The sequence below is a fragment of the Mycteria americana genome, chromosome 3 (assembly GCF_035582795.1).
Source record: "Mycteria americana isolate JAX WOST 10 ecotype Jacksonville Zoo and Gardens chromosome 3, USCA_MyAme_1.0, whole genome shotgun sequence".
NCBI lineage: Eukaryota > Metazoa > Chordata > Aves > Ciconiiformes > Ciconiidae > Mycteria > Mycteria americana.
The window spans coordinates 115564811-115587848 of record NC_134367.1 but is presented as its reverse complement, the minus strand read 5'-3'; the positions used below and the strand labels follow the sequence as shown (position 1 = coordinate 115587848).

Genomic DNA, 23038 nt, shown 5'->3' with positions numbered 1-23038 from the left:
CAGCAAGCGTGCCTCTCTGCCCCCCTTTTCTTCTCTCCCCAATGGCAAGAGCAGTCTGGCTCTCACCACACCCCGGGCCACCCTTCTTTAAGATGCACAAGCTGGTGTGACGTATACTGCTGAGATGACAAGGTCCAGAGGCGATCGTGATGCCTTGCTCGGTTCAGGTTCATCCTTTTTTTGCTCCCCCACGTAAAACAGGTTGTGTGGTCACGTGACAACGTTGCTTCTGTGCCGCAGGGAACTTCTGGATCTGACTTGCCGTCTTGCCAACACCCTGAAGAAATATGGGATACGGAAAGGGGACAAGGTGGCCATCTATATGTCCGTGTCTCCCTTGTCTGTGGCAGCCATGCTGGCTTGTGCCAGGATTGGTGCTGTTCACACTGTGGTCTTCGCTGGATTCAGCGCGGAGTCCTTAGCTGGGAGGATCATGGACTGTAAGTAGATGCAGACTGGGGAACAAACCCCTCTGGACAGCGCTCCAAGATATATCCCAATTCTGTGTTTTCTTGGCAAAAAGAGAAAAGGTTTGTTCTCAGTTGGTGGGACAGTTCACTCTCCTTTGCAAGGTACTGTGAAGAGCCTTTTCCTTAGTGGCAGATGCAGTATCCTCTGGCCCTAAAATACTTTATAAATTGCTTAACATTCAGTCTGTGCTGGGTTACTGCCAGACAGCAGTGAAGCTGGAGGGAAAACCGGATCTTAGGAATGGGGCCTGATTTGTTCTTTCGCAGTATAATCGCAGCGTTTCTTTGATACTCCTGCACAGTGCTAATTCTGCAGTCTCGATTGTGATACTGTGATTTATGTATAGCACTGGAAGTGTTGGCAGCCTGCCCCCACTCTGTTAGCCGTTGTACCAGCAAACAGAGCTGTTCTTAGCCCAAAGTACTTGTAGTGTGATTAGGTAAAAAGTAATGCTAAAAATACCAGCAGAAGAACAAAATAGCAAGTGGCTAATGTCCTAGCAGTCACATCAGTTTCTTTATGGCTAGTGTGGGGGAATAAGCCTTACAGCAATTTTCATGCTTTTTTTTCTGTTTTAGTAGAGTTCATCTATAGAGAGCAAGTACATGTTTTAGTTATCCCTCACTTTTGGCCACTTGTGTGGAGGTGATGGGCTGAAGAGCCATTTCTCTGCAGCCACAGCTCGGTAATAATGTAGTGTGGTACAATTTGAAGTGCTCTGCCAGAGTGCTGCTGTGTGCTGTGGCTTCCAGGAGGTTTCCCCTCAAGGTACGGGTGAGTTTCAGAAGGCTGCAGGTATCTCAGAGCAGGGTAACTCCTCCAAGAGGCTGCTGAGTTTGGTGCTGTTCACTTCAGCTTGCAATGGACGCATATGCAGCCTCAGAGGGAGGATGAGAGAGGGGCAAAGGTGCTTGTACATTAAGGTCATAGAAAGTCTTGCGCTGGTTTCACTGCGTGAGCTGTTAGGCTAAAGCAGCTGTATTCACTGTAACACAGGTAACTGAGAAGAAACTGTTCTGCATGTTGGCCTTGCTAGGCAGGAGTGGAGGCATTTAAATTGCAGTGAGTGATACTTAGGCTAGGCATTGGGAAAGACTTTCTCATGTTCATGATAGGCATTGGAGTGGACTGGTGGGGAGAGGGTAGAATAGCTACCATTGGAGTGTTTTAGGAAGATTGGACTGACAGCTGTCAGAAGTGGTTTAGCTGGAGTGGACCCTGCCTTGGGGTGGGGGAGATGGACTAGATAACTTGTGGAAGCTCCACCTACCCCTAATCTCTGTGGGTCTCAGGTTTTAAAGTGTTTTTGTCAGTGACACTGACTGGTTTTGATTGATAGAATTTCTGAGTATTTGTCACATATGTTGTACTATGCATCATCCCCAAAAGTAATGAAAGCAGGGTGCACATACTACCCTGGAAGATAAGCTGGTATGTCTGCTAACTCTTTCTCTTTTTAGCTGGATGCAAAGCAGTTATCACCTACAACCAGGGAGTCAGGGGAGGCCGAGTCATAGAGCTGAAGACGACTGTGGATAAAGCTGTGAAGAACTGTCCAAGCATCAAACACGTCTTTGTGGCTCAGAGGACAGATAACAAAGTCCAGATGGGTGACCGTGATATTCCCCTTGAGGAGGTACGTGGGCATTGGTAAACCTTGCCTGTTTCCCCTGATGTTTCTTGAAGTATGTGATGTTTACTGTGCTGGGGGAGAGAAATATGGTGCACTAATAAATGTAGGGACCAGCTAACACAGACATCTTTGAGAGACCCAATGCAGGGCTGTTCAGAACACGTGCGTGAGAGTCTTGTTGAATGTGTAGATCATGCGCGCTCTAGTATTTGGCTTTGGTATTTGATCTGCTGTAGCCTACACTGGGAATTGGCAGCCAAGGAAGATCAGGCAGTCTCCATACTTTCCTTGCATATGTGTGCTGAGCTAAAAGCCTATGAAGCAGCCGCTGCACTGCAGCTTGGTACTCTAGTGTAGCCGCACCAGACCTGCCAGTGATGACTGGCCTTTATGCTGCCCTCAGTGTTTTCAGTGTGTGCTGCCTGCAGCTCTTCCCGTGCTGCCACAGTACCCCGGTGGGCTAATGGATACAGCTATGTTGTAGTGACAGCATCTGTATGTCCCTGCAGTCACCTAGCTCTGCAGATGTCCACTGGCCCTCTGGATAACTCCTTTTAGGTCTGAGTGTTGGCTAGATCATCCTTCTCTCCATCTGTGCCTTTTGGACCCGAGTTCTGCAGATGAAAAGGAGATGCCCCTTATGGCATCTGGATCTTCATCCTCAAATGGATTGCCTGTATTTACAGTCTGTTAGGGTTGTGAGTCAAAGCAGCTCAGTCTACGTCTGATTCATCTCAGCATGGGCAAGGCGTACGCTGCTCCATTTTAGTAGTCTTGCAAACAGTGCTGAGATTTAAGGAATTAGTGTTTCCTTAGACCCAGAGTGCACTGATACCATTGCTGTTGTTATACTGTGTTCAGACACTCTGTTCTGGTTTGTCATATGCACTCTCAGACTGGACACTTGTTGAAAGGCAGTGCAGAAATAATCAAGTTCCTGGAGAGGCTTGATATAGCCTATGGACAGTGTTGTGGTTACCCCATGATGGGAGGACAGTGATGGCTTGGGAATATTTAGAACCTGTGCTTCCTGGGGAATAAAACAGCAGTCGTTTTAATGCATTTAGCTGGTATACATGGGACAGCAGCCTAATACAGAAGTAGTTTTATCAGTTTGCTGGCAGCAGTAAACAGAAACTACTCATCATAATAATGCCTGGAAGTCACCCGTCTGCAGCCAAGATAATTACTCAGGAGTCCCTGTGCTTGTCACATGAGATAGGAGCAACTACTAGGGTAAATTACACAGAGAAGGCAGGTTTTATTCAGAAATTGTCTTACTCCTTCTTACTCCACAAAGCACGTTCTGACGATTTTCCTGAGGTGCTTCCTGAGGTGATCCAAGAGCTGAGCTCAGCCCATTGTCAGTTGTAGGGTCTGAAACATAACGAGAATTAAACCATTAATGCTGTTAACTCTATCATCGAGTAACCTGATCTCCTTCTGTGACAAGGTGACCTGCTTAGTGGATGAGGGAAAGGCTGTGGATGTTGTCTATCTAGACTTTAGTAAAGCCTTTGACACGGTTTCCCACAGCATTCTCCTGGAGAAACTGGCTGCTCATGGCTTGGATGGGTGGACTCTTCACTGGGTAAAGAACTGGCTGGATGGCTGGGCCCAAAGAGTGGTGGTGAATGGAGTTTACTCCAGTTGGTGGCTGGTCACAAGTGGTGTCCCCCAGGGCTCAGTATTGGGGCCAGTTCTGTTTAACATCTTTATCAATGATCTGGATGAAGGGATCGAGTGCACCCTCAGTAAGTTTGCAGATGACACCAAGTTGTGCGGGAGTGTTGATCTGCTTGAGGGTAGGAAGGCTCTACAGAGGGATCTGGGCAGGCTGGATCGATGGGCTGAGGCCAACTGTATGAGGTTCAACAAGGCCAAGTGCCGGGTCCTGCACTTGGGTCACAACAACCACATGCAACGCCACAGACTTGGGGAAGAGTGGCTGGAAAGCTGCCAGGCAGAAAAGGACCTGGGAGTGTTGGTTGACAGCCGCCTGAATATGAGCCAGCAGTGTGCCCAGGCGGCCAAGAAAGCCAATGGCATCCTGACTTGTATCAAAAATAGCGTGGCCAGCAGGACTAGGGAAGTGATCGTGTCCCTGTACTCGGCACTGGTGAGGCCGCACCTCGAATACTGTGTTCAGTTTTGGGCCCCCCACTACAAGAGAGACATTGAGGTGCTGGAGCATGTCCAGAGAAGGGCAACGAAGCTGGTGAAGGGTCTGGAGCAGAAGTCTTATGAGGAGCAGCTGAGGCAGCTGGGACTGTTTAGCCTGGAGAAAAGGAGGCTGAGGGGAGACCTTATTGCTCTCTACAACTACCTGAAAGGAGGTTGTAGAGAGGTGGGGGTCGGTCTCTTTCCCAGGTAACAAGTGATAGGATGAGAGGAAATGGCCTCAAGTTGCACCAGGGGAGACTTAGATTGGGTATTAGGAAAAATTTCTTCACCGAAAGGGTTGTCAAGCATTGGAACAGGCTGCCCAGGGAAGTGGTTGAGTCACCACCCCTGGAGGTGTTTAAAAGACGTGTAGATGTGGTGCTTATGGACATGGTGTAGTGGTGGACTTGGTCGTGTTAGGTTTACGGTTGGACTTGATGATCTTAAAGGTCTTTTCCAACCTAAACGATTCTATGATTCTGTGATTACAGCAGTTGTGCTTTCCAGCTCTTGCGCAATGGCTTACTGAAAAATTTAAGCTCATGTTGTAATGGAGCATATGAGAACTCCATCTTAGTTTCAAAAACTGGCAAGTCAGCCTGAATTGGCAGTGCTGAAATGTCACAATAAATACCTGCGATGAGCAGGAGTGCTGTAACTCAGAGGCTAAGCGTTACATCTGACCCTATCAACTCTTCATGTTTTATTAAGCTTTGTTTGTCAGACACTTTTAAACAACTGGACCTGCTGTTGGTAGTGTTCACGTGTAAATACAGTGTGTTTACAGTGTATACTTGTAAAAAGGCAGTACCTAGAAATTCCTTCAAAGAGCCACCTAATAACCCTTGCAGGAATCATTATTCATCTAGGACAGTACAGAGCTTGAGGGAAGCAAGCCAGCTGTGCTTTTTTTACAGCCATATGTTGAGCATCTGGAACACACAGTAATTATTGCAAATTTGTATATGGGTAAGAAAAATGTTCAACCTCGTCTTGAAAAATCTGCAGTCTGGGCAGACAAGCCCTCTGCTGCTACAAGGTTCAGTGACCGCAAGCATCTCTTTCAAAGCACTTTATTTCCCATTCCTCTGCTGGACTGGGCACACAAGCTGGACGAAAAGTTTGCTCTGACCTAGTAGGACATTGCATCCTTCCTTCCCATGGTTCTGACCGTAGGGGTGAGGAGAGGATCTCACCTACCTGGCCAAACAGCGGAGTATGAGGAGACTGACGGAGGCAGGAGAGTAAAGCACTCTCCTTCTCATGGGTAGAAGCAATTAGAATTTGAGGATCAAATGGACAGGACAGTCATCCGCTGCTGGGACCAGGGAAGGGAGATGAACACACAGTTTAACTGTAGCACTGCAGTTTTAAAAGGAAAAGGTAAGTCCTAAACAGTATCCGGTCAGCCTTGCTGCTGCTGTCAAGTGTGGTTCATCTTTGCAGTTACGCTTTGGTTTTCTACCAGCAGCTTGCAAAGGCTTGAAATGTAAGCTGTGACCTACCATTTTTTTCCTGAAATGTTATTTTATCTGGCCAATTCCCATTGACTTCTGCGCCTAGCAGAGGTATTGGTGGAAAGGCTAGGTGCTATGTGTCCACAGGAACCTTTCCACTAGGTAAGCACATATAACCTATGATACTTCCATGGACATTCATGAGGGGGCAACAGCAACGGTGGTTCTTGTCTCTGGACACTGCTGACATGCTTACAGATGGAGTATTGGTTGGCCCCATATAGCCAGAGTCTTTCTGTCATTACCACCTTTTTTTCCTTAGGAGATGGCCAAGGCAGCTTCTGTATGCACTCCAGAGAGCATGGACAGCGAAGACATGCTTTTCATGCTGTATACCTCAGGCAGCACTGGGAAACCCAAAGGAATTGTTCACACCCAGGCTGGATACCTGCTGTACGCTGCTGTCACACACAAGGTAACTTGGCTGCATCCTCTGGAAAAGGTTCACTTACCTTCCGACAGTACTAACAAGAGGGACTTGGACTGGTGAGGGGTGCTGTATTCTGTGTTCGCCGCCCAGTTGGCTTATTGGATGTAAACAAACTAAAATGTCTGAGAATGTGTAATTAATCTTCAGGATTTGTTCCTGGGGAATATAGTACTATGCAAGCCAGAGCCTACAGTTATGAAAGGAAGGAAACTGCAGTGCTGCTACTTTTGCATTTAAAATGTGCTAGTGTTGCAGGCCAGAATTTGCAGACATTAAAGTGATGCAGCTGAGGAGATTCTGGTAAGTATGTTACTGGCATTGGTAATGTGGATATTACTGTAGTATTTTGCAGTGGGATGCTGGCCGCCTTTATTTCAGAGAGGATCTGGACTCAAAATAACCTCTTTGCATAGCACTTGTCTGAAGATCAAAAATGAACATTTATGCTCTGTGGTTGCACCTTTGCCCTGCTTTTCTATGTGATCTAGGCTAAATGTTTTAACCCCCTTTCTCATGAAAAAAAAAGTCAAGGTACTGCTTCTTGAAGCTTCTGGTCTGAGCTCTGCATATGAAAAGGTAACAGTGAAATGTGAAGAGGAGTGCGGTGAAAGATCTCCATCTGGTTTTAGTGGTATCACCCTGTTTGTAATCACACACAATTCAGGCAGAAGTTTTCTTTCTTTAGGCTGACACAGTTGAATTTTTAGAAGATTTGAATGTGCAAGTGTGAGACTTCTCTACATGAAGAGTATTTGTTACGTCAGCTTTTCTAAGTGACAGCGTAAGTGACAGCGTAATCTTTTCTAAGTGACAGCGTAATCTCCAAGGCATCTCTTTCTTTCTTAGTCCAGAAGGTAGATCCTGCACCCTGGTGCAGACATGCAGGGAGGCACTGTATGCAGCTGTAGTCCCTTTAGAGGTACTTCAGAGCCTGAGAGGGAAAGGGACTTGCAAAAGTAAGGTGAGAATTGGCTCTCCTAGGTAGAGGGATCAGCTCACCTGTGTGGCCTCTGTGGTCTTTGCACATTCATGTGTGACGCTCTTGTCACACACTCATGGTGTTTTCTTTTAGTCCTGATCCACTTTCTTTCATTTAAAACATAAAGCTGACTGTGCGTTATGAGTCAGGACCTCTTCACCATACGGTGGAGGAGTTAGATTTACAGTGGGAAGCATTTTCCATAACCAAGACAAGATAATGAGTTCTCCAAGTTTCTATCTTGAATTTGATGAACAGGGAGAGGGGAGCATCCGGAAAGTGATACACTGATAGAGAACATTTCTCAGAAAATGTTTCATGGGTACATATCAGTTTCTCCAGCTTTCTCATAGAAACCTGTTTGTATTCGTGAGGGGTCTGAGCCTCCGAGGCCCTGAAGTTCAGGGTTAGCTCTCCCACGTGAACTGCCTAGGGTAGGCAACCTTAGGTATCCAGGGCTCTGGGCTTTGATTGTAAGCTTTGTTGCTCCAGTCTGAGCAGCTGTTGGTACAGCCATGCTCCCTGTATGTTTGCAAAAGCAGTCAGGAGCCTGGAAGCCCTGTTACTGGTCCCTCTGACTTGCTTCCTCACCTTGGGCTGGCCTTTGTGTTGCTGTGTCCTACGTGCCTGGCTCCGCTTGCCCTGTGCACTCTCTTGCTCCCACTTGGATGTCCAGTCCAGCACCTTACCTTTAAGCTCTTTGCTCCTGCCAACAGAAAGTCAGCTGGCCTTACATTTATCTTTGCAGTATGTATTTGACTACCAGCAAGGCGATGTTTTTGGCTGTGTGGCTGACATTGGCTGGATCACAGGACATAGCTATGTTGTGTATGGACCACTCTGCAATGGAGCCACCTCTGTCCTGTTTGAAAGCACTCCAGTGTACCCTGACCCAGGTGAGGAAGTGGTGGGCAAAGGTTTGGCTAGACATGGCAGTGTGACAAAGGAGATTTAGAAACCTGTCCGGTGTGACCTGCCTGCTCAGGGGAGGTAAGCTGCATTTCTTTGGAACATGTGCCTACAACATTCAGGAACATCTGTGCATCCAAGGTGAAAAAAAAAGTTGGCATTGTGTTTGCTCTGTACTCACAGTAGTCACAGCTTTAGCTTTGGCTCTTAACGTTCCGGCTGAGCATTTGTGGTGGTATGTCAGTGCTAGACAGATAAAAAGCCTGTTTGTGATCTTGCAGGTCGTTACTGGGAAGTGGTACAAAGGTTGAAAATTAATCAGTTTTATGGAGCACCTACAGCTATACGCTTGCTACTGAATTATGGAGAAGAGTGGGTGAAGAAATACGACAGATCTTCCTTGAAGACCTTGGGATCAGGTAAGAGGCATGAAATCTTCTTCTGAAAAAGACGGTTCTAGCTGGTGACATGAAGGTACCAGAGGAGCTCAGCTGACCAGATGGGATGTAGTTAAAAATAGATGATAAAGCAGGCTCCCTGTCTGGCTTTTCAGATATTTTCTCAGCAGAAGGAGAAACAAACTGAAGTTGGGGCCATTAAACCTTAGTGTGATTGCCTGTTTCCTAGCTTATTTTGCAGGATCGCGTTCTTTGAATTTTACTGGCTTAGGAGATCCAAGCAGCATTTTCCTGCATTATTTAGGATTCTAGAGGTTCTTATACATCACCTGCATTGATTGGTTAGTTTCAGTGATATTTATTGCTTGCCTTTTGGTCTTTCTGGAAAAAGTCAGTCCTCAGTTAAATGAGTACCTTGCAGTCCTTTGCACATCCCAGCAAAAATGCTGTAAGCATTCTGCTCAAAGATCGTGCATTCAGCGTGTTGTGCACCAAAAGGGAGAATGAACTACCTGCAACGCCCTGAGTCTCAGGCTGCTTCCTTTCTTATTTTGGTCTAGTGGGAGAGCCCATCAACCACGAAGCTTGGCAGTGGTTCTACCATGTGGTGGGAGAAGGACGCTGCACCCTCGTGGACACATGGTGGCAGACAGGTAAAAGGCATCTTTTGGGGACCGCGGAGGGCCCTGACTGTTGACAAGTTGCTGGTGGGTAGACAAGAATTAATACATTTCAATTCGATCCAACGAGTCTGTCAAAAAAAACCTCCTGGCATTTTGATCAGCTTTTGAAAGTCTCTGGGGACTTTCAGCACATAATAGCAATGTAACAGCATACAAAAGCAATAGCAATGTTGTTGTTTTTTTTCTTTTCCCCTCTAAATGTTCTTTGATATTTTGAATGCTGGAAAATCTCAGTTGGTTCTAGAAACAGGAGACAGAGACTGAATTTCTGGGCAAAGCTGGGAGTACCAGATTGAATTGGAAACCTCATTTTCAATTATTTATCCAACTGTATGCCCTGTACAGTTCATGTACAGATCATGCCCCTGTACTCGGCGCTGGTGAGGCCACACCTCGAATACTGTGTTCAGTTTTGGGCCCTTCACTACAAGAGAGACATTGAGGTGCTGGAGTGTGTCCAGAGAAGGGCAACGAAGCTGGTGAAGGGTCTGGAGCACAAGGCTGATGAGGAGCGGCTGAGGGAACTGGGGTTGTTTAGCCTGGAGAAAAGGAGGCTGAGGGGAGACCTTATTGCTCTCTACAACTGCCTGAAAGGAGGTTGTAGAGAGGTGGGGGTCGGTCTCTTCTCCCAGGTAACAAGTGATAGGATGAGAGGAAATGGCCTCAAGTTGCGCCAGGGGAGGTTTAGACTGGATATTAGGAAGTTTTTCTTCACCGAGAGGGTTATCAAGCATTGGAACAGGCTGCCCAGGGAAGTGGTTGAGTCGCTGCCCCTGGAGGTATTTAGAAGACATTTGGACGAGGTGCTTAGGGACATGGCTTAGTGGTGGTCTTGGTAGTGTTAGGTTTACGGTTGGACTCGATGATCTTAAAGGTCTTTTTCAACCTATACGATTCTGTGATTCTGTGATTCTGTACTGACCTTGTCTTATCACAAAAAGGCATTTATAGCACCATGTAGCCACAATCTGTACTTAGGTGTGCTTTGTTGCCCTTCCTGGGAACGGTCAGAGGAGGGTGGAAAACTAAGCTGTGTAGTCAAAAGGACCTAGCGCAACTGCTCTGGCAGATTGGAAAGGAGTGAGTGGGGGCTTGCTGGCTGTGCATTAGGTGGGTAGGGGACAGTGTCTGTCACCCAGCAGGGCTGCCTGGGAGCAGCTTCTCCCAGGAGTGAAGTAGTATGCTGTAGTTGCTTTGGCCCTGGACCTTTGATGCCTCAAAAAGGAGTGCACTTCTGTTTCGGCAACGTGCTTGGCCCAGCTGTGTGCATCAGTTAAGGCTTGTTTTCCATTTACAACCTGCTGGACAGAGTGACTGGCTCTCATAGATCCCTGTCCAGTTGGAGCAGAGCTGGTCCCTGCCTCCTGCCCGCCCTGGCCCGCGGCGGAGGGAGGCCACAGCACTGTACCCAGCTGAGGCTGTGCTGCCTGGTGGGGCCCTGCGCTTGAGGGAATCCTGCAGCTCTTTTCCAGCTACCTCAGCACCTGGTCCTCTCTTCTGGGCACCAACACTCAAGAATTGCTAAAGGCATCTTGCAACATGTCCTTCTCAAGTTGTGAACCACACGGTTTGACGTGGAGCCATGGACTTAAAGGCCACAGCACAGCTGCTGGCATCATTCTGCCTCTGCTGACAAAAACCTGTCCCTACTCTTAAATTTCTAGCTGCCATTGGGCAGAATATTCATTCCCTTTCCAGTCAAGCTGCTCCTGATTTCATCCTTATTCCTGCTAGGAGGCTCTCTCTTCAGGATCCCTGTGGCCCATCTCAGTGTGATGAGTTAGCTTTTGGCACACAACCAAGTTCCATTTAATCCAGACCAGACATGCACACTCTTCTTTATTTTCAGATTTGAAATAAAACAACCTCAGAAGTCAGAGCAGCAATGTTAACTACTATCTACTACAATTACTGATCTCTTAAACCATCTGGGTTCTCACATGCTGAGCAGAAGGAAAGCTGACTGGCTAGGTGCTATATGCTTTCCTCCTCACTGCTCTGAAATAAAACACCGTGGAGAAGCAGTTGATTACTGTACAGTGACGGAGTTGAGAAGAATCTTTTTTTGCCCTAACATTTTTTTGGTTTAGTTTGTCTTCTGTTAACTGGTGCATGCAGTGTGCATGCTGTGTCTCCTATTTCCTCCGAGGTATAGGATTAGATCTTGTATTAAACTGTATTTCTCCTGGTGTTCTGGAGCAACAACTGTCAGGTGAGAGGTTAAAGAAAATTTGCTGGACAGTCTGTAAGTGCAGAGTGCTTGATCTTACCTTGAACCAGGCATAGTTTTGTAGGTAAACAGTTATCAGCTCCTGGAAGCATAATATAATGATAAATATTAATGAAATTGATTTTGTTAGAAAGTAGAATCAATCTTTCTCCACAGCTGATGCTTCCAATAAAGAGGAAGCCAAATTAATCTTGGAAACATTATGTACGCCATTTGAGTGTGAAGGGAGCATTGGAAAGAGATCATAGAAACAGTTTGATGGATGCTGGTTGTGGTCCTGCAGTGTCACCTCTCATAGACAATTTCAGTATAGCTTGTTAATTGTACTGTTGTATGCAATGTCCTCTACAGTATGTTGCTCTCCAAAGCAGCAACATGTTGCCAGCTAATAAGGCCTGGTAGGTGTAAAGATCAGCAAATGGTGATTTAAGAATCCAACTGAAAGTCTTTGGATGAGCAAATGAGTGAGATAGCAATTAGGAGAAGCAATTTAAGTACTGTGGTATGTGCAGATGAGAGAGATGGAAAAATCCTATGGCTCTTACTGTTAAAATATTAGGTACTGCTCTGCTGTGATTGACAGTAATAGAATCAAAGCTGTGTTTAAGTTTCAGGTGTAGTTCTTCACAGTGCAGAAGAGACACTAGGTATTTTTACTTTTGTCGTCGGTTTTATAAAAAAAGTACAGCTGTTGTATGCAGCTGTGAACAAAAGCTGGTTTTGAAAGACATCTCTGAATAGGCTGTGGAAGCTTTTGTTGTTGGCATCATCTTACAGTGATTTAGACTGGGCTGGTGCTTCTGCGGTGGTTTCCCCCTGAACTAGTCAGTCCAGTCTGTGGCGGTGGAGACAATGGTGGCAGAGAGTACATGCTCCACCTGCTGCCAGAGATGATTTACCCACGGCAGAGGGGAGCTGTTTCGATGCATCACCCTCCCTGCTCAGGCTCTGCTGTCCTTGCCTAAAGTCTGGGTGGATTTGCACTATGGTGACAGCATGGGCACAGGTAACGTGGAAGCACAGCTTTTCTTCTGCCAGCTCTGCCTCTAAAGCGACAGATTTCGTAAGGGCAGGGTAGAGCCTAGAAGCCTTGCTAGCTGCCATCTGTCAGCGGCTAAAATTGGTACTTCTAAACCAGTTTAATATAGGTCTTTACCATGCAAATAATTTTTAAAGCACCCTTGCCACCATGCAGCTCCCTCTGGAACGTGACTTTACTGCCTTATGTGCAGTGACTGCAGGATGTCTAGGATGTGGCAAAACCCATGTTGAAACATAGCTTGCAGTGCTGTATCCAGAATGAGTACTGGCTTGGGAAGAGCAACCATCAGTTTAATCAGGTTTCCTGCTCTGACGCAGATTTTTGTCTGTGCAAACAGAGAACAGTAGGTGTCTGGGGTGCTTTTTTCTTTTTCTGAAAAAATCCAAGATGACCCTTTCAAAATGAACAGAAACACATGAAGTGGATGCGTGCCCATCAATTAAATGTGAAATAATTTTACATGTAAGCCACATGCGAAACTATTTTCTGCAGGTCTGAAGCTTAGGGTTCCTCAAAGATACCCTTCCTCATAGCTCCGTCAGGGCAGCTGGATGCAAATTCAGGGTAAAACTCAGCCTTTCCAACCCCTGGTTTCAGTTTTCACGACTTCAGCAAAGCCAGTAGAGGAATCACTCTCCAAGTAGCAGAACATACCTTTATTTATAGAGCTGTATTTTTAAAAGCCTAATACTCCTTTGGTTTTGTTTCTCTCTTGTGTTTCTGAATTAGTTTTAGAATAGAAAAGATCTGATTAAGGTTGGAATCTGATTTAATGTTCATCCAGCAGGAATGAAAAAGGATGATTAAAAGGTTCAATTTTGAATAGAAGATAAGCTCAACCTGCCTGTAAGGGGTGGGTTAATCTCATACTCTGTAATAATAGTAATTCAGACTCCTGAAGTGCTTTTCATGCTAACCTTAGACAGCTGTAAAAACAGCACCGAGAGATAAATCCCCTGATGTGCTTATACTTTCCCTGTAAATCACTTCTGGGGTAGGAAATGGGGGTGGCGAGTACTGCCCCTGCCACCAGGCAGCCCTGTTAGTGTGAGAAGGTCCTGCAAGGGTGTAAGCGTGCATTAGAGCTGCCTGTATTCGTTGCTGGTTGATAGTTGGAGGAATGGGTTTATCTGTGAGCCGACTTATGGCCAGCTGTAGGGAACAGAGCACGTGGGCTGAATCATTGGGGTCTTCACTGTGCCTGATTGATTTGCCATGGACGGGGCTGTGGGAAGGCTCTTGAACGCGCATGTTGTGGCTACTGCTGCAGGGTCCACAGGCTGTCTGGTGCAAAGCCAGCCGCTGCAGCCCGTGTACCGCCCTCCTCTGAGTCTTTGAAGAGCTAAGCCTGGTGTCAGTGATCCTGATGCTCTGGGGCATGGGGAGCTGCTCTCCCCCGAGGTGGCTGCTTGGCCACACTCTGTGGATCGTCACTGATGTACACAGGGGGCAGCAATTTTTGCAGCCAGCACTAATGATGCATCATGCAAACAGGGAGTAGGAGTAGCTCTTGATCCGAGCTCACCAAGGGGGTGACCTGCCTGCAGCTCTCTGCTCTCTACCTGCTGCAGTGTCCCCTGTAGATAGAACACGCCTTGGTGGTGTCATCCTGGCTTGCCAGACGTTTTTCAATGTTTAAGCCTTTCTTGTATTCACAAAGAGCTCTTGGTTTATCAGGTCTGTGCTGCTTTCGGATAGCTGTGCTACTTGGTGTTGCATAGTGCCTTCCCAGTGGCTTTTTATTGCGAAGTGGCTTTGCTATTCTCTTCTTTAACTAAGAAGAGCTGGCATTTGCTTTCTCCCAGCATTGGATGGACCCCAAATATTTTGTTTTTCATTATTCTTCCAGAAACTGGTGGCATCTGCATTGCCCCACGGCCTTCAGAGGAGAAAGCTGAGATCGTTCCGGCTATGGCTATGAGACCTTTCTTTGGGATTGTGCCCGTGCTGATGGACGAGAATGTGAGTTGAGGCTGTGCTGGGTGTCCGAAAGAGAAGCTGCTGCGTGTTTCTCCCTTAATCACCTTTCTGAAGGCAGAGGAACAGGATCGGGAAGGATCTTTGTTCCTCCATTAAAATGGTAGAATAGATGAGCAATTTATATATTGAGCATATCTCAAATGTCCATACAGATTGCCAACTGGGCATTGCAAACTGTCTGCAAATCTCTAGACGAGTGTTTGCATTTTCAGCACTACTTTTATGGTCTTACACTGCTTCTGATTAAGAGCTGCTGCCTCCATTTATAAGAGCAGTCGGAAGTCACACAGCTCCTGGGAACCAGGGAGCTAACCAGGGAGCAGTGCATGCAACATCCAGTGACATGGCAAGACTGGAGCAGCCAACGGGACTGGTGGAGTTTCCCAAGGAAAATGAAAGGCATGAGGCCCTGCAACTGTGCATGTCTGTGAGAAAACTGGTGCTGGTCTGTGAAGCTGTGCTGAGTGATCCCCATCTGCGCTCCAGTGCCCTGTTAAACAGTAAAGCATGTAATCTCCTCCACATACAGTTTGGTAAGGGAATGTGGCAGTTAATAAAAGTGAAAGTGGAAGGCAGGGGTCCAGGCATTTCCCTCTTAGCCTCATCCCAGGCATCCTCTGGCTGCTCAGCACATCTTTGCTGTCATCTTTGCTGGCATTGCCCTCTGGAGAATCACAGGACTAACTTTTCCTTTAGGCTTACACCTGTCTTATCTGCTGTGCTGCTGGCCTCAAGGGGTGAGGAAGGCATGATACAGACAGTGCGTAGTAGCTCCATGAACGGATTACTTTTGTCCACCTGTGGCCCTCCACTGGCAGTCTGCAGTGAGCAACAGGGTGACTCTTGCCAGATCAATGACACAGAAGCACTTGCTATTCCTATTTTGTTCACCTGATCATCCTTCCTGTGCTTGAACCTGCAGGGAAGGGTTATAGAGGGCAACGATGTGTCTGGTGCGCTCTGCATTGCCCAGCCGTGGCCTGGCATGGCAAGAACAATCTATGGAGATCACCAGCGATTTGTTGATGCCTATTTCAAAGCCTACCCAGGTAAGGAAAGTGCCAAGGGAAGGCAGTTTGCACTGCAGTATAAGCACACTGAATATTTTCAGCAGCACTTTGTGATATTTCTGTACCAGCCAGATCTTGGTTCCTTGGGGTTGTGTGTCACGTGTTGCAAGCATGCACTAATGGTCTTAGATAGCGTTGACCTTTCTAGCTGTCAAAAGGGAATGTATTTTTTAGACATTTTTAATGCCCAAATTTTAAAATACCTTTAAAATACCTTTTCCAAATACCTTTTATTTGGGGCCATTTGTGTCTCACTTGGAAATTGGATGGGAAAGTACCTCCTGAATCTCACTGCTGCTGTCACAGGCTGTGTTACATCCTTCCTTTTTTAAAATATGGTCAAGTTGTATCTGGCAAGTAATTAGAAGTGGCAGGGAAACATTTTTTGTAGGAGACTGGGCACTTAGGGGAGCAACTGAAAGGGATTTGAAAACTACAAGGTAGACAAGAATTAGAGAGACAATCCTGTAAATTGTACAAAAAGGATTGGAAAATAAGAATGGGAAACTGGTAGAAGAAATTGAATGAGCTCGTAGTTGCTTATTACTCACTACGTGTTTGCACCTGAAATCTTGTTGATATTTAGTTGATAGTTGTTTAATTGGTTTGGAAGGGCAGGAGGCATGGCTGAAAGTCCATGATTTGGGCAATAATGGGTCCTGGCAAGAACCACCTTCAGATTTCGCAGCAGTAGCTGCCTGCCGCTGCTCAGAAGTGCCACAGGAACAATTCAGATGTGGACATGGCTTTGATGAAGAGCCAACACAATCTGTGTCACCAGATGCGTCCTCAGTGACACTGGAGTTTCCTGGAACCACTGGGTCTTTTTCAGTTTCCATCAAAAGTTTTAGACTCTCCAAACACCATGCTTATCATGGTTTGGTTTTTTTTCAGCTAATCTGATAGCAGTGTTTTCTACCATGCTGATATGCTGGAGAGGGACTGTTATCTGGGATCTGAATCTTTGTTACCCAGGAGGGAAAATGGCTTTTCATCAGTCCCAGTGTAAGAGATTAAAAAAAAATGGCAGTGTTCCCATGTACAAAATGGAAGAGAACTGCTCCCTTTCAGCTGAACAGTTTTAGTTTTCCATGAGCACTGTAGCTAGCAGCAGACCTGAGTTTGACCAATAGCCTTACAGCATGATGACAGATGGCATTTGAAGTGGTTTTATCTTAGAGCTGTATGCACCAGGCCTGAGCACACGGTTGCTGTGCAGCTGTAGGCATGTAAAGCTCAGGGAGATCGGAGAGCCCTCCTTGGTTTTGTAAATCCAACAAAGCATCACTGTGTTGTGTTGCTGGACTTGGTTTTACTACAGGGAACATCAGCCACTGTTTGCTGCTGCTTGCCTACAGTGATTTTGCCCATCTTGGCAGAGATCTGAGCTCCACTGTCTTGGTGCTGCTCAGGTGCTTACTAGGAGCCAGTACAGCCCAGGCAGAGCAGACGAAGGCTGGGGATGGCAGAGGGAAGTGGGAAATGGTGTGTGGCAGGTGATGCAGCTGTAAGCTTAGGAGTCCCTGCGAGCTGCCTGATCCACGCTACCCTACTCACCATCCCAGAGCATAGTCTGTTCTGCATCAGAGCCCACAGTAATAGGCTGGCACACTTCCTGCTGCTGACCACGCATGTGTCTTTGCTGTAGGTTACTACTTCACCGGGGATGGTGCTTACAGGACCAAGAAAGGCTATTACCAGATAACAGGGCGCATGGATGATGTCATTAACATCAGCGGACACAGGCTCGGGACAGCAGAGATAGAAGATGCAATGGTAAGTTCTGAGCAGGTAGAGGTCCCTTGACAAGGCATATCTGTGGGGCAGGGTGGCCCCTTGAAAGAAGCTTTATGAATTTAAACAAGCGCAGGGTCTGTTGCCTTCGAACCCCTGCCCCTGCATAGACACAGCAGCTTGATGCATAATGAATAGCAAATGTGCAAAAGGGAACAGCACCCTTATTAAGGAGACGATGAATGGGCAAGTGAGAGAGCAGTCACACCGTGGGCAGTCCCTGCAGTCAAACTGTCAGAGCTTTGTTTCCTCTCAGTGACGTTGTACTGTTGCAGTTGTAATTTTCGATGCTGGTGGAGTCTCCATAAGGGATTGTCTCTCCTGTTTGTTCCTTCCCCTCTGCTAACACCTAACCTCTCCTTCCCAAATCTGTGGTTCTTGCTCATCTGAACTAGCTGAGTATGCCTGAGAATTCAGCAGTGTTAAATATGAAGCAACCTCGATTCATGTCAGCTGCAAAGCTAGCCTGTCATTTTGAGAGAAAATAATATTAGCTCAGGGGATTGAAAACAAGAAGTCCTCAGAGCATTTATCTTCAAAGCTTGACCTGAATATTCATTTCTATATTATGTGCCTTGCCTGCAAATGGCACTTAAATGTAATATTTGATAAACCTGAGCTGTGTTCGCATGGCACACAGGATCCTACTGTTTCCTCTGTGAGTAATTTTTTTGTCTGTGTGGATTTCTGATCATAGGTACAGGATCCAGTTCCTCTCCCACTCTCTGTATGTGTATATGCAAATATATTTATATGCTTAGCTTGCTCTGTGATGTTTTCTTTCATATTTTAATCTAATTTAAGATAGCATAATCCAGTTTTGGGGATTCAGATATGCCATTTCTTCCAGTCTGTACGCAAATTGTCTTCGTACTGCAGAAGAATGTTAAATTAAACTCTGAAGTGTGACAGAATAAATTGCTGTTGTGTAGCATAATAATAAAAATATACATTTGGCAAAACAACCCTTCCCCCCCTTCTGGGAAGATGAAGAGGCCTGATTCTTTCTGCTGTGTGGTGTGCTTTGGGCACTTATAAACACCATTCAAATGTGGACTGTGATGTTGGCAGCTTCACTTTTGCTCTGCTGGCAACAGTGCCCTGTGGCACAGAGCAATGCAGGACTGGTTTTGCTTGTGATTTGGCCATGGCCAGTCACCACTTGGGACCACAGCCATGCACACGCGAGAGCACAAAGAAAGAAAGAAAAGCAGGTTTCAAGCTGGTGCAAATTCAGCTTGGTGTGCAGTGAGCTTAGCAGTGTATGTAAGAGTACTTATTTGTATGTTTAAAAGCAGGGCCACACCAGTGAGTAAATGCTCCTCCCAGAGATGTGGCCATGGCCATGGCTACCGGCTGACCATGCAGCTGGAAGGCGGCATCCAGCTTTCCTGTTGTGCTTTCAGCAGGATCTGCCAAGGGGAGGGTGAGATAAGGCAAGGTGTTTTGTTCCTAGAGCAGCTGGCACAAACTCTGCAGGGCTTGAAGCAGTTGTTATGCTCTGTGTATTTTTGTTTCATTTTTTGTGAAGGCTGATCACCCTGAGGTCCCTGAGACAGCTGTGATTGGGTATCCACACAAGATCAAAGGAGAAGGTATGTGAAAAGCAGTGTCCTGACATGACACCTACATACATTTTCCTTAATTTCTAACCTGGGTTCCATGTTAGGAGGTGCCTAGGGAATGGGAGGGCAGTTATCCTTAGGTTGACTGGCGTTGCACCCCCAAGAGGCAAAGACAGTCATGAAAATAATTGCATTTTCCTAAGCTGGGTGCAGGTATTACTCCCCTAAACTGTTTCACACATAGTGTTTATGTATGTGGTAGAGCGTCCTTAAAAAGGATTGTGCTCAGAGATGTCCTTTGAACAGAACGGGAATAGCTGATTTGCGTTGGCCAGCTTTTAATCCCAGTGACACTTCGGTAATTTATGTCACGTTGTCATTGTCACTGAGATCAGCCTGGTCCATAGATGCCAAGACAAGGCTGGGCCATCATTTGAGGGCTGGAGTCTGACTCCCTTTTGTAAACAGGATCTATGGTTTTCTTGGCACTCCCTAGGTTGCACATAGGAATGATTTGAAACCTGCCTTGGCATTCGAATCAGCATCCCTGGTCTTGCCAGCCAGGATCTAATATGAGGTATGTGGCTTCTGCTTATTTGTCTTCCAGGTGCCTTTGCTTTCATAGTGCTAAAGGAGCAGACAGTTGATACCGACCGTGTCAAAGAAGAGCTCAAAACCATAGTGGCTTCCAAGATAGCAAAATATGCTGTGCCTGACCACATTCTGGTAAGCAGGAGACTGTAACTGGCACCAGGAGCAGGAATGGTCACACTGAGCAAGCCTCACCTTCCTGCCTGCAGTGCTGCTGTTGTCCCTCTCTGGCAGGACGAAGCAGAAAAACAGAACTAGCTGGAGGGACCCTAGGTAGGGGAGGGCAGGTGCCGTGGTCTGCATGTGCTCCTTCTCCATGCATGAGGATCAGCAGTGACCCAGAGGGTGGCTGGGATATTGCAGCTGCTCCAGCCTGCGGAGCAGCTTTTTGGTGGGGCTGTTACAGAGCGTGTTTTAGAGCTACCCTGAGGCTGCCCCATTTGGGCCAAGTGCTGAACTTGAAAACTCAGGCACTGATGGTGGCACAGATCTCAGCGCATTACCAGAAGCACTTTGGGCCAAGTGCTTTAAGTGTGATGCACAGAGAGCGTTGAGAGCACTGTGCTTGGCAAGAGCTCTGGCAAAAGGGAACCCCAGGCCCACCCTGTGCCTCAAGATGCGCTTGATGTCCCTGTTCCCTATGCAGCAGCATTACTGCTCCACATAGCTCTTGCCCTCAGCTAACCCCTTGCTGAAGAAATGTAGCACTGCTCTCTGTGGCCCTGTGCAATGCATCAGATAAAACCCCACTAAACTATAGAGAAATGCCACAACCTTCAGTGTCACTGAGGGGCAGAGTGACACTTTCCACTGCCCAGCTATTTTGCATTGATAATTAGCATCAACTCCAGATCCCAAAGGACTGGCTGTTTCTATTGCGTATCTCAGACAGCTGTTCAGCCTGACCCTGGGAGCACTGATGAACTCCAGGCTCTGTTTCAAGCCTGCTCACCTTTCAGCAGCTCCCTTTGTGTGTTTGGGGAGAGTGCACAAAGCTGCCCCTTAGCTGCCCCCCAAGGCCCGTCTGCATCCATTCCGCTCTCTGCTTGGCAGCAGTGACCAGACTACTTCTTTGAGGGACTCTGCTTTAGCCACATGCTGGGAAGGTGGACACCAAGACAGGTTACAGAATACAACAGGAGCAGGCAAGGGTGGCTCATTCAACTTGGAACAGCCCAAGACATCCGCAGTGGATTGGAGCAGCTCCCAGAACTTGCAGGTTTGCAAGGGAACACCTCTGTTTCCCTGTGCTTGGGGGCAGTCCTACAACTCTTTCCTTATATGTTAGTTAATGCATTGGAGTTTTGTAGCCTACTGGCCTGATCATGTTACAAAATGTGAGACCTGCTAGCAACTTTGTTCAGTGCCTGAGAACTCTTTACCAGGCTCAAGTTTATGCTAAAGCATTTGAATCTGCTGCTAGGTTTTTTGCAGGAAGCATAGCCAAGACATTTAACAGTCTTCTGGTTATGAAGGCAGGCATGTAGGCTGGCAGATATAATCGGGCAGAGAGAAACATCAGCAGACAGGAGTTATCCCTTGAGTAGGAGACCTTGTAGCTGGCGTGCAGTGTTGTGTGCTTTATATTCCTGCCCTGTAAAGGGGAATATGAATGTCTGTTCTGGTAATGCGTTGAGATCTGTGCCATCATCAGTGCCTGAGTTTTCAAGTGTAACTAGCTTTCTAGTTCAATAGTTAACAGCTTATTCAGGACCTGATTCTCCAAAGAGCTGTGTGTCCTGCAGCACCCAGCCTGGAGATACACAGCAATGAGTAAATGGGGAAAAAGTCCACTTAGATAAGAATAAAATTTATAGCATGAGGAATTGATACTAGTGACACTCCTTTCCTTGGACATAAACCAATGTGCTCAATGGTCTAGTATTTCCCAGGAGCCTCAGAGGAGCTGTGGCCATGAGATAGCGTGCCAGGCTTAAGACAGTTCAGCCAAATTTCCTCGTGGTTTCCAGCACGATCCAGGTTCTAATATGGGGGCGTCTTTCCCTTCTCTGCAGGTGGTGAAACGTCTTCCTAAAACCCGGTCAGGGAAGATCATGAGAAGGCTGCTGAGGAAAGTAGTCACTGAACAAGCAAGCGACATGGGAGATGTCACCACACTTGATGATCCAAGTGTTGTCAAGGAGATAGTGGATGCTTACCAGAAATACAAGGACAAGAGTTCCCCATAGCAGTCAGCTCTGGAATCTCTCTCCTCTGGAAATGTGGAAGGTCTCAAATAACTAGACAAATGACACAGTTCTCTCTTGGTGTTTTTTTAAAAGCTCTGTTCCCTTCTAGGGGAACAGGATTTTCCGCTCCACAATGTATTTTGAGATGCACAGGGCTAGGAGCAATCTGCAGTTTTGCAGTCAGTGAGCTCCTTTTCATTGCTTTTAGGGCTGATGTAAAGCAGCCATTGGTGGTTTCCATTAGCTATGATGAAATGTAATACTAGCTGAAGCAAGATGCAGCTGTTAATGTTTCTCATTTAATGTTACTGTACAGGGAAATGTTTTTATACAGTACTTTTGCTGTTTTAAAAGAAGCCCTGGAATACCCGTCTTCAATTTTTTCTTCAGCTTGGCTATCCAAGTTCAAGTAGCTGTATTTCACTGCAACTGTGGTGCCTTTTCAGCAATGCTGGGTATTCTAGTAGATGTTTCACATGTGTTATTAGGGAAATGAGAAGGACATTGCTAGTCTGGTAATTCTTTATTGTGTTTACCCAGTTGTTACCCTTTGGCTTTCCTCATAAGCGTTTGTTCCTACCACTGTATGTCCTGGGACTTGCCAGAGATGGTGAGCCCGTGTCCCTTCTTGTCTCACCTAGGCAACCCAGCACTAGCACTTCCAACTGCAAAACTGAGCCACAAAGCCTACTGCTGGGCTCCCTACATGTCCTCAACGCATTGCCAGTTGCGTAGGAGGGGTCTGGTCCCATGTGTTTTTATTCTGCCTTGAGAAACTGAGATTACCAACTGGGTTTTTAAAGTAACTGTCCTCTTCCTCATCGGTGATGACAGCTGATCAGTGTTATCCATTGTGGTTCACTTCTGCATATTAGGAGTGGTGGTCTACAACTGGTAGATCTTTGTCGCCAGTTGGTGATTTGTGTAGGTGCCTTTGTTTCTTGAGGTCGCTATGAAAAGGGATGATGTTTGCTTGCTGTCTGTCAGAGGAGCATTGGGAAACAAAGAATACTGAAACAAAATACTGGGAAACAAAATACTGAAGTGCTCAAAGAGAGGTTTGAAGTGGAGAGAGGTGTGCTGGAGGGTTCATTGTGACGTGCCAAGCTGCGTGATTTCTGCCCAAGGAATGGTTATTTTAGCCCACTCCCGAATGGCCTGTAATCTTGTTTGCTCCAACAAAGACAGGCACCCAGTTTGGAGGTAGGTTGGTTCTCCTGTCAGAAGTTACAACTTAATGCTTATCGTTTCAAGTTGGGCCCTACCATGTCTGCCTCTTCCGCATGCTGCTGTGCTGATCTTCCAAAGAGTTAAATACCAGGTGGGTACCTGCAAATTGCACAATCCACAAAGAAGAAGGACGTGCCTCTTAGATGCCTTCTGGAAATCGATGG

At 46.6% G+C, this 23038-nt stretch overlaps 1 protein-coding gene across 1 annotated transcript in view; it reads left to right on the top strand.

Moving 5' to 3' along the window:
* The window catches only part of ACSS1 (acyl-CoA synthetase short chain family member 1), a 36083-nt gene extending 14376 nt beyond the window's left edge, over positions 1 to 21707 (top strand). The window contains exons 3-14 of the mRNA XM_075496636.1: positions 241 to 440; positions 1932 to 2107; positions 6047 to 6199; positions 7942 to 8089; positions 8384 to 8521; positions 9061 to 9153; positions 14305 to 14417; positions 15358 to 15484; positions 17154 to 17281; positions 18831 to 18894; positions 19472 to 19590; positions 21471 to 21707. Of these exons, the coding sequence (XP_075352751.1) occupies positions 241 to 440; positions 1932 to 2107; positions 6047 to 6199; positions 7942 to 8089; positions 8384 to 8521; positions 9061 to 9153; positions 14305 to 14417; positions 15358 to 15484; positions 17154 to 17281; positions 18831 to 18894; positions 19472 to 19590; positions 21471 to 21644 (1633 nt within the window). The 3' untranslated portion in view covers positions 21645 to 21707. The remainder of the gene's footprint in view (positions 1 to 240; positions 441 to 1931; positions 2108 to 6046; positions 6200 to 7941; positions 8090 to 8383; positions 8522 to 9060; positions 9154 to 14304; positions 14418 to 15357; positions 15485 to 17153; positions 17282 to 18830; positions 18895 to 19471; positions 19591 to 21470) is intronic.
* The last annotated feature ends 1331 nt before the right edge of the window (positions 21708 to 23038 follow it).